The sequence below is a fragment of the Cololabis saira genome, chromosome 19, assembly GCF_033807715.1.
Source record: "Cololabis saira isolate AMF1-May2022 chromosome 19, fColSai1.1, whole genome shotgun sequence".
Taxonomy (NCBI): domain Eukaryota; kingdom Metazoa; phylum Chordata; class Actinopteri; order Beloniformes; family Belonidae; genus Cololabis; species Cololabis saira.
The window spans coordinates 6,136,250-6,148,875 of record NC_084605.1 but is presented as its reverse complement, the minus strand read 5'-3'; the positions used below and the strand labels follow the sequence as shown (position 1 = coordinate 6,148,875).

Here is a 12,626-nt window from a genome sequence, read left to right as displayed (position 1 = left end):
GCCAGACTGGTTCCAGGTGGTTCCAGGTGGTTCCAGGTGGCCCCTGGGGGACGCAGATAAAAACCACGTCTTGAGTCCTTGTAGCTCCTCAGATGGAACAGACGTTGGTAGAAACGGCCGGTTTGGAAACTGAGTTCAATGTTGCATGAACTTCCTCCACCGACCACCGGGGTCTGGATCCAGACCTGCAGTTCCTCTACTGTCCACTGGGGTCTGGATCCAGACCTGCAGTTCCTCTACTGACCACTAGGGTCAGTGGATCCAGACCCTAGTGGACAGTAGAGGAACTGCAGGTCTGGATCCAGAAGTGAGTTCATGGTGGTCTTCAGGGACCAGGGTTTATGGCATCTAATGGCGCTTTTATACTAGAACCTACTCAGCGCGACTCGTCTCGCCTCCACTCGCCTGAAGTAGGCGAGTTGGAGCGAAGCTGCTGTGACGTATTTGATTGTGTATCTAAACCAGGGGTTGGCAACCCAAAATGTTGAAAGAGCAATATTGGACCAAAAACACAAAAATCTAACAAAAAATGAAAAGTCTTGTATAAGCCTTAGAATGAAGGCAACACATGCTGCATGTATTTATATTATTTAGAACTGGGGGAAGATTTTTTTTTCATTATGCACTTCGAGAAAAAAGTCGAAATGTCGAGAAAAAAGTCAAAATTTTGTGAAAAAAGTCAAAATTTCGAGAAAAAAGATGAAATGTTGAAAAAAAAGTCGAAATGTCGAGAAAAAAGTCAAAATTTCGAGAAAAAAGCCGAAATGTTGAAAAAACAGTAGAAATGTTGAGAAAAAAGTCGAAATGTCGAGAAAAAAGTAGAAATGTTGAGAAAAGAGTCGAAATGTTGAGAAAAAAGTCAAAATTTCGTGAAAAAAGCCAAATTTTGAGAAAAAAGTTGAAATGTCGAGAAAAGGAAAAAAAGAAGAAAAAATAAGAAAAAACGGGAAAAAAGAAGAAAAAAAAGAGGAAAAAAAGGGGAAAAAAAGAAAAAAAAAAAGGTCAAACATTTTTGAAAAAGCTCCAGGAGCCACTAGGGCGGCGCTAAAGAGGCTCTGGAGCCGCGGGTTGCCGACCCCTGCTCTAAACGAAGAAGACAACACTAAAGATGTAGAACCTGGAGGAGATGATAAACAGGACTGTCTCAGAAAATTAGAATATTGTGATTTTCTGTAATGCAATTACAAAAACAAAAATGTCCTACATTCTGGATTCATTACAAATCAACTGAAATATTACAAGCCTTTTATTATTTTAATATTGCTGATCATGGCTTACAGCTTAAGAAAACTCAAATATCTTATCTCAAAACATTTGAATATTCTGGGAATCTTAATCTTAAACTGTAAGCCATAATCAGCAATATTAAAATAATAAAAGGCTTGCAATATTTCAGTTGATTTGTAATAAATCCAGAATGTATGACATTTTTGTCTTTTTAAATGCATTTCAGAAAATAAAGAACTTTATCACAATATTCTAATTTTCTGAGACAGTCCTGTATGTGCTGCTGGGTCTGTGGCTTGTGCTCGATATCAAGTTAAAAAAATAAGAGTGAAAGAAGCTTCAAGCGGCAACGCTTTTTTTTTTTTTGTTTGTCTCGGCGCTGCTGAAAAGTGCGTTGGTAGCTGAGCAGCTATGACGAGACAGAGCTCCTGGTGGATCTGGTCGTTCCTTATCGCCCGTCTAGATCTTTTTAATTCTCTCCTCAGCACCAGGTTTATGAACATCTGCACCTCAGAGTTGGATCACCAAACAGACTTCTGCTGCCGTTGCTGGTCAACATAAACGTAGACTTAAAACTCATCTCTTTGGTCTGGCTTTTATGTAGCATCAAATTTTATAGTTTTATTCTGTTTAACATTTTTTAAAGGTATTTGTTTTATTTATTTATCTATTTCTTGTAATGTTTTTATTATTATATTTTATTGTTGTGTACTGATTATTTTTTAGCCTTAATCCTTGAACTTTTATCATTATTTCATTTTAATTAACTATATTGTATGTCAGTGTGCATTGGTCTCCCAGTTTTTATTTTTTTTGTTTTTATTACGCTTATTTTTCAGTCAAAATGTCAAAGCACTTTGTATTTCATGTACCTGGATGAAAGGTGCTATATAAATAAAAGTTGATTGATTGATTGAAATAAAATGAAGAAGCTGCGAGTCACTCTTGCGCTGATTTCCGCTTCCTGACTCAAACGTCTGACTCCAACCCCCCGACCAATCGGTGGCCTGTAGTGTGATGACATCAGATCCAGGGCCGACTCTGGGCCGACTCTTAGAACCTCGGCAGAATAGATACAGAAAACGTATCTACTCCACCCGCCTCGACGCTGAGTAGGTACTAGTGTAAAAGCGCCATAAGAACCAGCATCTTGACTTTGACCCCCGACCCGGGAAGGAAGCTCTAACACAGGGATGTCAAATGTGCGGCCCGAGAGAAGTTTCCAACGCAAAAAAAACGAAATTTTAATTTACTAAAAAGGAAGGCATAAATAATTTCCATGAATCGCAGCATTTCCGATAATATATTTCTTCTACAAATCCATCATTATTCCACAAATAGAGCAGTTTTCAACATTTTTTTAGTTTTCTAGAATGCATTTGCCGATTTTATTTCTTTGTAGACGGTCGTTTATTTTTATTAACTGACTACTATTATATATTTTTGCAGGAAAAATATCACTGCTAAAAAGATGATAGAAGATATTTATTTGGAGAATTTCAGTTTTGAATACGAGGATAGTGACAAAGTAAAGCAGTTAAAAGAGAAGTGCTGACTTTTTCGGCACACTGGCGTAAATATCCACGCCAATTTTTAAAAATAAATACACTTAATTGTACTGGAAAAATCTCTAAATCACAAAGAAACTTTCTCGGATGTAATAAAAAAGATTTTGCTTTTAATTAAATTTCCTATAAAAAAGCGAAATATAAAAAAAACATATTTGTTTCTGTTTATCTTTGTAAAATGATATTAAAAGTATCTTACATAATTTGAAAAAAAACGAGAAATTTCAAGAAAAGATCCTGAATAAATATATTTTACATAATTAGAGTGTAAACAAAGTGCATATTTCCTTTAAAATTAACTAAACTGATATTGGATTAGATAACAATAGTAAAAAAAAAAAGAATTAGAAAAAACATTTTCGCACCGTTTTTGTTATTTTGAGCGTGCGGCTCGCGAGAAAAAAATTGGTCAAATCCGGACCGCCAAGCAAAATGAGTTTGACACCCCTGCTCTGACAGAACATTCTTCCTTGGATGATATTCAGTCTCGTGATGTTGTAAAGTGTAGAAACGGACTAATGGAGAATCTCAGAGGGAAATGTTGTCTTTCCATGGTAGTAGATTTAAATTACTTGATTAAATATTGATTAAAAAGTGGTTCTGGGAACCAAGTGATGAGAGTCGTCTCTCTGAAGTTAACATGACTTTTACAATCTCATGTACTTTCATATCTGATCTGTTTAATCTCGGTTCTTATCTCTGCCGTTAGAGCTGGAAGACTCGGTAGAAACGAGCCTCTTTCCCGGTTCTGATATCAGACCTGCGGTTTCTACAGATCATTTAAAATAAATAGTCATAAATAAAGTCATAAAATAACATGCTAAAAGGAGGAAGCTGTAAACTCTGGTTTAACCTAAGGTTAAGTTTGTGTTAGAAGAATCAGAATCAGAATCAGAAAAAGGTTTATTGGCAAGTTTGTTAAACACACACAAGGAATTTGTTGTGGTGATTGGTGCATTTTTACCAAAGTGCTCTACAATCCTATAAAATGCACAATTTAAGACATAAAGTCAATAAAAGACTGTAAAATATTCAAAAAAGTACAAATAACAACAGAAGGATTCGGTGCAGTAATCTAATCAGCTTGGAAGTGAGATAAGACTTCACCTTCGTTATCAATCTTAGATGAAAAATGATTGACTTATCAACTAAACGTATCTTTTTATTCAACTTAAGACCTTGAAAAGCTGCGTCTGGATACGCGGAGCTAGGAAACACTAAAGTAATTACAGAGCAGGTTATAATTCAGACGTAGTTGATCCAGATTTTAAGGTCACGGAGATAAAAAGTAAAGGTTGCAATGGGTCTGATAAGGTCAAATAAACCTGGATATCATCTGCAAAACAACAACAGAGAAGGTTGTGTTCCTTAAGGACGGACCATGATTTGCACTTTTGTGTTTTTGAGCCAGTGATCTGTGGGATCAATAAAGTTTGATCTAATCTAATCTAATGATCCCGTCCAACGCCATCTGAAACGAGGACGGACAGACAGATATGAGCCAAGGGATTGTACACATTACTTGTGCTTTATGACCCCAAATTATGGAAAAATGCATGGTTTTATATCCTTTCACTTGATGAGGAACATAAAATCCCCCCACAGGCGTCATGGATGTGAACTGTAACCATGGAGACCAAAACTGTTTGTGTACCAGACTGGACACAAACAGTCCAACCCTGGTGGTCAGTAGAGGAAATACAGGTCTGGATCTGGACCCTAGTGGTCAGCAGTGGTGTAAAGTAACGAAGTACAAGTACTTCGTTATTGTACTTAAGTAAGATTTTTGAGAATTTGTACTTTTATTGATACTTTCATTTTTCTGTACTTTTACTTTTACTTCATTACATTTTCAAGGAAAAAATTGTACTTTTAATCCGCTATATTTAAAATTGGACACGTCGTTACTCGCTACAAATTAAAGTCTTACATTAAATGAAAATGTAGGCTATTGCCGTGAGAACAGCACAGCGGGGGCTGATTTATGGTTCCGCATTACACCGGCGCAGAGCTACGGCGTAGTAGTCAAGGGGCAACTTTATAAAAGATCCTCCGTTAAGACTTTTGCTCACATGTCTGGGTAAAGTTTGACAACCTATAGACAAATCTATAGAAGGAATTTTAGGAGTGTTGTCATCTTGAATGTTTTAGCTGGTGACCACTAGAGGCGCTAGAATATTCAAGTTCTCAATTCAGGCATATGGTCAGTTTTGGTCAACGTGTACAATTTGTATGCATAATTGTCAAGATTAAAACATTGTGTATCTAAGGAAATAGATAAAACAATACTAAAAAAGCCTTTATGAATCATATTGTAATATTTTAGCCAATATTGGATACAAAATATCACTTTTTTATAGACGTTTTTGACACAGGATTTCATAGAAAATGTGTTTCACTGCAAAAGAAAAAAGATGGTTATTATGTGTGTGTTAAAAACGCCTATAAAAAAAGTAATATCTTGTAACCAATATTGGACAAAATATAGCAATACAATTTAAAAAAAAAAAAAAGTTTTTCAATTGATGTTTTATCCATTTCCCTAAATATAAAATCTTGAACATTGAAGATTTTGCATATAAACTGTACATTTGGACCATTATTGTGACCATATGCATGAATTGAGTATTGGAATGTTACAGCACCTCCAGTGGTCACCAGCAAAACAATCCAAGATGACAACACCCCTATTATTCCTCCTAGGGGTTCCTTCTAACAAAAAAATAAGGTTGTCAAACTTTACCCAGAAGCGTGAGCAGAGTTATCACTCTTAGGGTTTGCCCCCTGACTATAGGGTTCGCGGCGACGCAGACCCTACGCCGTAGCCTGCGGCGTAGGGTCCGCGTCGATTTAACGCGGAACCATAAGGCGGACGGGAAGGAAGGGGGGTGCGTGAATTGCCCGTGATTGCCCGGCGGCGGCTCCGTGACGAGACACCGGGGGCGGACGGGGAGTCTCGGCGTCCCCGAGAAGGAGACGCATCTCCCGGGGGAGTTGCGCTGCAGAGGCGGGCTGGAAAGGCTGGAGGAACCGCCGTCGCATCGAGGACCGATGAAGACTGGAGCCTGAATTATCGGTCCGCGTTAAATCGACGCGTACCCTATGCCGTAAGGTACGGCGTAGGGTGTAACGCGGAACCATAAATCAGCCTTGAGCGGCAGCCGACGAAATTAAAATGGTGTAATGGAAACAAACGCTAAAGGGGTCAGAATAATATCACCATTATTTAGAGTTGTAAGCAAATTCTTGGATTCTTCATTTCTTTGCAATCCTTTTGAAAATAATTTTGTACTTTGAATTTTGTACTTTGTACTTTGTACTTTTTACTTTTGTACTTAAGTACATTTTACACCATGTACTTTTGGTACTTTATTATATTTAATTTGAGGTACTTTTATACTTTTACTTAAGTAATTTTCTAAATGGGTACTTTTTACTTTTCCTTAAGTAATTTTCAAGCAGAAAATTTGTACTTTTACTTAAGTACAATATTTTTGTACTTTTTCCACCTCTGGTGGTCAATTCAATTCAATTCAATTTTATTTATATAGCGTCTAATACAACAGAGTTGTCTCTAGACGCTTTACAGAGACCCATACCCAGAACATGACCCCCGAGCAGTTATTACATAAACAATGGCAGGTAAAAACTCCCCTAGTGGGAGAAAAACCTTAAGCCAAACAGTGGCAAGGAAAAACTCCCCTTTAGGAGGGAAGAAACCTTGAGCAGGACCAGGCTCATCAGGGGGGACCCTCCTGCCGAGGGCCAGACTGGTGGGTCAGGGACGGCAACAGCACAGCAGGCAGGTGGAAGCAGCAACGGGATGACCGGGGGTGGGGACCGCAGGCCAGCACACAGCTCCCGAAGCTCCGGCCCAATCAGCAAGTCCCAGGTTGGGGTGCAGGGTCAGGGAAAGACTTGTGCTCCGTAATGCAAGCTACAAGCCACCCACGACCACCTGCAGGTTCCGGTGTCCGGCAAAGGATGCTGCAACATGGACAAAAGAGAGAAAAGGGAGGAGAAGGGGGGGCCAGCACAAGAAACTACAGGAGCGACTCTGACACACTAAAGTTTACACTACCTAGAGATTTACCAACACCAGCTAGAGGTTTACTAAACACTAACTATAGGCTTTACTAAACAGAAAGGTTTTAAGTTTAGTTTTAAAGGTGGAGGTGGAGTCAGCCTCCTTAACCCAGATTGGAAGTTGGTTCCAAAGTAATGGTGCCTGATAGCAGAACGCCCGCCCTCCAAATCTACATTTAGATACTCTAGGAACTACGAGTAAACCTGCACTCTGAGAACGGAGAGCTCTGACAGGAACATAAGGCACTATCAGGTCTTGCAAATAATGCGGAGCTAAGCCGTTTTGGGCTTTATACGCAAGTAATAAAATTTTAAATTGGATTCTGAATTTTACGGGTAACCAATGGAGCGACGCTAACACTGGAGAGACGTGGTCTCTCCTGCTAATTCCTGTCAGTACTCGTGCTGCTGCATTTTGGATCAGCTGGAGCCTATTCAGCAAATTACTTGGACATCCTGCTAACAACACATTACAGTAATCTAGTCTAGAAGATACAAACGCATGAACTAGTTTTTCTGCATCACTCTGTGAGAGGATTTTCCTAATCTTTGCAATATTACGGAGATGGAAAAAGGCTATTTTACAAACCTGATTGACATATGGTTTAAACGACAAATCCTGATCGAAAATAACACCAAGATTTCTCACAGTTGCACTGGAAGCCATCGCAACACCATCTAATCCCTTCCTAAGATGCTCTGGACCAAGAATGATAACCTCTGTTTTATCTGAATTTAGAAGCAGGAAATTTCTGGACATCCAGTCCTTGATGTCCCTAAGACATCAGTGGAGGAACTGCGGGTCTGGATCGTTACTTACTTCTCTACTTTTGAGAACCATGTATGCCAGAACCAGAACCAGAACCGGATCCCCAGATTGATGCAGAGAATGCAGAGTGTAGCGACCGGATCCTTCATCTCATCAGCACCGTTCCCACTTAAACAGAATGCATTTCCACCAACCAGCAGAGAAGTGAACACATCGTACACATCACCATAGCAACCAGCCACTACATGCTACCAACACTAGCCTGTTAGCGGTTTAAGGCTAAAGCTTGAGTTATGGTTCTAAAGGCAAAACGACGCCGTGCCTACGGCGTGTGGTACGCGCAGTACTCGAGTTGTAAAAAAACATCAGAGGGGATGGTGGATTTTATCATATGGGGACAGATAATTTGTGCTGATTACAAATAATATAATATATTACAAATAATAGCAGTGACCAAAACACCTGCAGAAATACTGCAGGAATGACATAGCAGCAGTTAAATGCAGCCTTCTGTAAGCTTTAAATATCCACTGGGCTTACATCAAATACATCAAAACACAACAATAAAAAACACTTTTCTGAACTTATCAATATGACTCTGTCCCTCACAGGATAAGTAACATGGATCACTGCAAAAACTCACAATCTTAACAAGAATATTTGTCTTATTTCTAGTTAAAATGTCTCATTTTAGTAAAAAAAAATCTCATTACACTTAAAACAAGACTCATCACTGGAAAAAACAACAATTTTCACCTGTTTCAAGTAGATTTTCACTTGAAATAAGTAGAAAAATCTGCCAGTGCAACAAGATTTTTTTGCTTGTATAAGAAGATAAATCTTGTCCCACTGGCAGATTTTTCTACTTATTTCAAGTAAAAATTTACCTGAAACAGGTGAAAATTGTCACATTTTTCTGGTGTTATTTTTCTGGTGATGACTCTAAAGGTTCAAATAGCAGTAAAACCACATTCATTGATGAAATGACATAAGGGATGGAAAGGGGGGATGTCAGTTTTACTGGGGGATGATTTTGACCGTTTTTATTTCAGGGGGGGAAGCCATCCACCCTCAACTCCAGTACTGGGTATGCGTCGACGCAGACCACACGCCGTCACTGACGTCACCTCCCGAAAATTGCAACCACACGCAGATAGAGAGGGCTGTGATTGGTTCGCTTGGTAGCAACGCATTTCCGGTTTCCGGTTTGAAGCAGTCGTGAACTTTCAGCGCTCTTTTCTTCGTGTATGTGTGATTTTTTTCGTTTTGTTTTTTTGCACAATAGTTGTCCTTATCTCTTTGATTCACTGTGACCGGAAAAAGTCGGATAAACCATTCAGGAAAAGATGGCGAATTAGCGGTCACGGGGGGTACTGCACCGCGGAGAAATGGAGTGACGGAGAAGTCTGAAGGTTCACGACGGCGTCACGGCGACGGCGTGTGCTCTGCGTTGGGTTCACTGGGCAGAACCATAATCCAGGCTTAAGACTTAACTTATTGTATTCTGATTCAGTCTGGTCTCTGGTGGAAAACTGGTCCAGATTCATGGAATCAGCAGACTGATTCTGGATCCGTTTGGGGTCGTTTCCATTACTCTCAGGTGGACTACTGAGATCTCTGATTGGACCGTAGCTGGATTCATGGCTCCTGATTCTATTGGCCGTTAAGGTTTCATAGAGGTGTCAATCATCCAGATCTATCAATTAGACCCTCCAGGAATCTGCGATTCCGTGATCGCGGAATTTTTCGCGGATTTCACGGCTGTCCGTGGATTTACAGACCTTCCGTGGATTTCAATGTCTGGTGCAGAAAAATCACTTTTACTGGGGTTAATATTGCATATGTCCGCGCTGAATATGCGAATTATGCGGGGCTCGCTTGATTTCACCGCCGCACATTTTCGCAACTTCCTGCATATTTCGCATATTCTGCAACTTTCCGCATATTCCACGACTTCCCGCATATTCCGCAATTTCACCGCATAAAAGCACATAAAAAACCTGCACATTTAATCGCAGAATCAATGATTTTAGCCCGCAGAATCAAGGATTTTAGCCCGCAGAATCAATGATTTTAGCCCGCAGAATCAAGGATTTAAGCCCGCAGAATCAAGGATTTTTGCCCGCAGAATCAAGGATTTTAGCCCGCAGAAACAATGATTTTAGTCCGCAGAATCAATGATTTTAGCCCGCAGAATCAAGGATTTTAGCCCGCAGAATCAAGGATTTTAGCCCGCAGAATCAAGGATTTTAGCCCGCAGAATCAAGGATTTTAGCCCGCAGAATCAATGATTTTAGCCTGCAGAATCAAGGATTTTAGCCCGCAGAATCAATGATTTTAGCCTGCAGAATCAAGGATTTTAGCCCGCAGAATCAAGGATTTTAGCCCGCAGAATCAATGATTTTAGCCCGCAGAATCAATGATTTTAGCCCGCAGAATCAAGGATTTTAGCCCGCAGAATCAAGGATTTTAGCCCGCAGAATCAAGGATTTTAGCCCGCAGAATCAAGGATTTTAGCCCGCAGAATCAAGGATTTTAGCCCGCAGAATCAAGGATTTTAGCCCGCAGAATCAAGGATTTTTGCCCGCAGAATCAAGGATTTTTGCCCGCAGAATCAAGGATTTTAGCCCGCAGAATCAAGGATTTTAGCCCGCAGAATCAAGGATTTTTGCCCGCGTTTTTCTGGAGGGTCTAATCAAAGTGTTCCAAGATATAGATTTTTGTAGTTCAGTGTCTGAAAACCTCTCAACGGCTCATGTGTGAGTCCATGTAAATCCATGTAAATATTCTTCTCCAACCTCTAAAACAGGTTGTGTTGTGGCCGACAGGCAGCATGGCGTCCAGGAGCTGCTGCATCCAGGCGACGCTGGCCGTCCTCCTCGTTGCCATGACGGCCATCTGTGTGGCGCTGTTCACAGTGTTGGACGGCAGGACCGAACCGGCAGGTGAGACCACGCCCACCCCTAACCCCCACATCATAGACATATATACGTACACGCCTCATAGACTGACGCTGCCTATTGGAGCTGACGTTCAGCGCGGCCGCCATCTTGGATGGGTCTCCAATTCGCCCCCAGTGCATTTATTTTTACTGAGGAAGGTTTTATCCCCGACTACAATCATCCATAACTCCCCGAATTTCTACCCGATTTTCACACGGTTTGGTTTGTTACAAACGGCAGAGATTTAGTTATGATACAGGACGCTGTCACACATTAAAAGTACTTTTATACTGAAAGACTTTGTATTATGCTCTTTAACAAAGACATATGGTATGGCATATTGATAAATGTATAAATTAATTAATTTTATATTTTAATAAAGAAACAAGTTTGAGTGTTCATTTGAATTTATTTGAAGGGGAGAGGAGTGTGTTGTTGTATTTATTTATTTATATTTATTTATTTTTTCATTCTTTCTTATTAATATTATTTATTTATTTTTATTTAATTATTGTTTTGAAAAGTTAAAAAAGGGCAAAATATGAATATTTCTATTGTTATTGTAAATCTTTTTTTTTCTCTTATTGCCCTCAATAAATATATCTATAAAAATAAATCCAGGTAATTCCAGGGTGTTATACTACCCTGTTAGGCTTGAACTGGGGCTGGGGAGCTAAAACCATTGAAAAAGAACAGCTTCTTGCATGTGCTGGCTCTAACTGTAACTCTGTAACTCCAGTGTAGTTAATTTAGAGTGAGGAGACCCATCCAATATGGCGGCGACACTGGATTACATTCCAGCATGTCATGAGGCGTCTACGTATATATGTCTATGCCCCACCTGATGATGGTCCCTGATGACCACGCCCACCCCTAACCCTAGGGTTGCCACCTTTCAGAAATAGAAATAAGGGACGCCCTGATTTCAGCAGCGCAGGAGCCAAAAAAAAAGCCCCAAAACTTCTAAAATGCATAAAAATGTGTTTATTTTATATGAAAAACAAAATGCTTTGATTTAAAGTTTAAAGTGCTTTAATAGCATTAAACTTTCATGACTGTAGAGACAGACAACCATACTAGCAACTGAAATAGCTTCCTATGCTGTGTATGTCCACATCAGCCCAGATGTATAATATAGCCTACAGGTGAAGAATATGGTGTAAAAGTTAATTTATTTCAATAATTCAACTAGAATATGGTGTAAAAGTTAATTTATTTCAATAATTCAACTAGAATATGGTGTAAAAGTTAATTTATTTCAATAATTCAACTAGAATATGGTGTAAAAGTTAATTTATTTCAATAATTCAACTAGAATATGGTGTAAAAGTTAACTTATTTCAATAATTCAACTAGAATATGGTGTAAAAGTTAATTTATTTCAATAATTCAACTAGAATATGGTGTAAAAGTTAATTTATTTCAATAATCCAACTAGAATATGGTGTAAAAGTTAATTTATTTCAATAATTCAACTAGAATATGGTGTAAAAGTTAACTTATTTCAATAATTCAACTAGAATATGGTGTAAAAGTTAATTTATTTCAATAATTCAACTAGAATATGGTGTAAAAGTTAATTTATTTCAATAATTCAACTAGAATATGGTGTAAAAGTTAATTTATTTCAATAATTCAACTAGAATATGGTGTAAAAGTTAATTTATTTCAATAATTCAACTAGAATATGGTGTAAAAGTTAATTTATTTCAATAATTCAACTAGAATATGGTGTAAAAGTTAATTTATTTCAATAATTCAACTAGAATATGGTGTAAAAGTTAATTTATTTCAATAATTCAACTAGAATATGGTGTAAAAGTTAATTTATTTCAATAATTCAACTAGAATATGGTGTAAAAGTTAATTTATTTCAATAATTCAACTAGAATATGGTGTAAAAGTTAATTTATTTCAATAATTCAACTAGAATATGGTGTAAAAGTTAATTTATTTCAATAATTCAACTAGAATATGGTGTAAAAGTTAATTTATTTCAATAATTCAACTAGAATATGGTGTAAAAGTTAACTT

The 12,626-nt window shown here is 38.4% G+C and overlaps 1 protein-coding gene across 2 annotated transcripts in view; it reads left to right on the top strand.

Annotated features, from left to right (window-relative positions):
• asah2 (N-acylsphingosine amidohydrolase 2) overlaps window positions 1–12,626 on the top strand; it is a 38,478-nt gene that overhangs the window by 118 nt on the left and 25,734 nt on the right. Inside the window, exon 2 of one of the 2 annotated variants that reach the window (XM_061707837.1) lies at window positions 10,479–10,595. In XM_061707837.1, coding sequence (XP_061563821.1) covers window positions 10,484–10,595 — 112 coding nt within the window. In that variant the 5' untranslated portion in view covers window positions 10,479–10,483. Of the gene's footprint in view, window positions 1–10,459; window positions 10,596–12,626 lie in introns of both variants that reach the window. The other variant, XM_061707836.1, reaches the window with a different exon arrangement.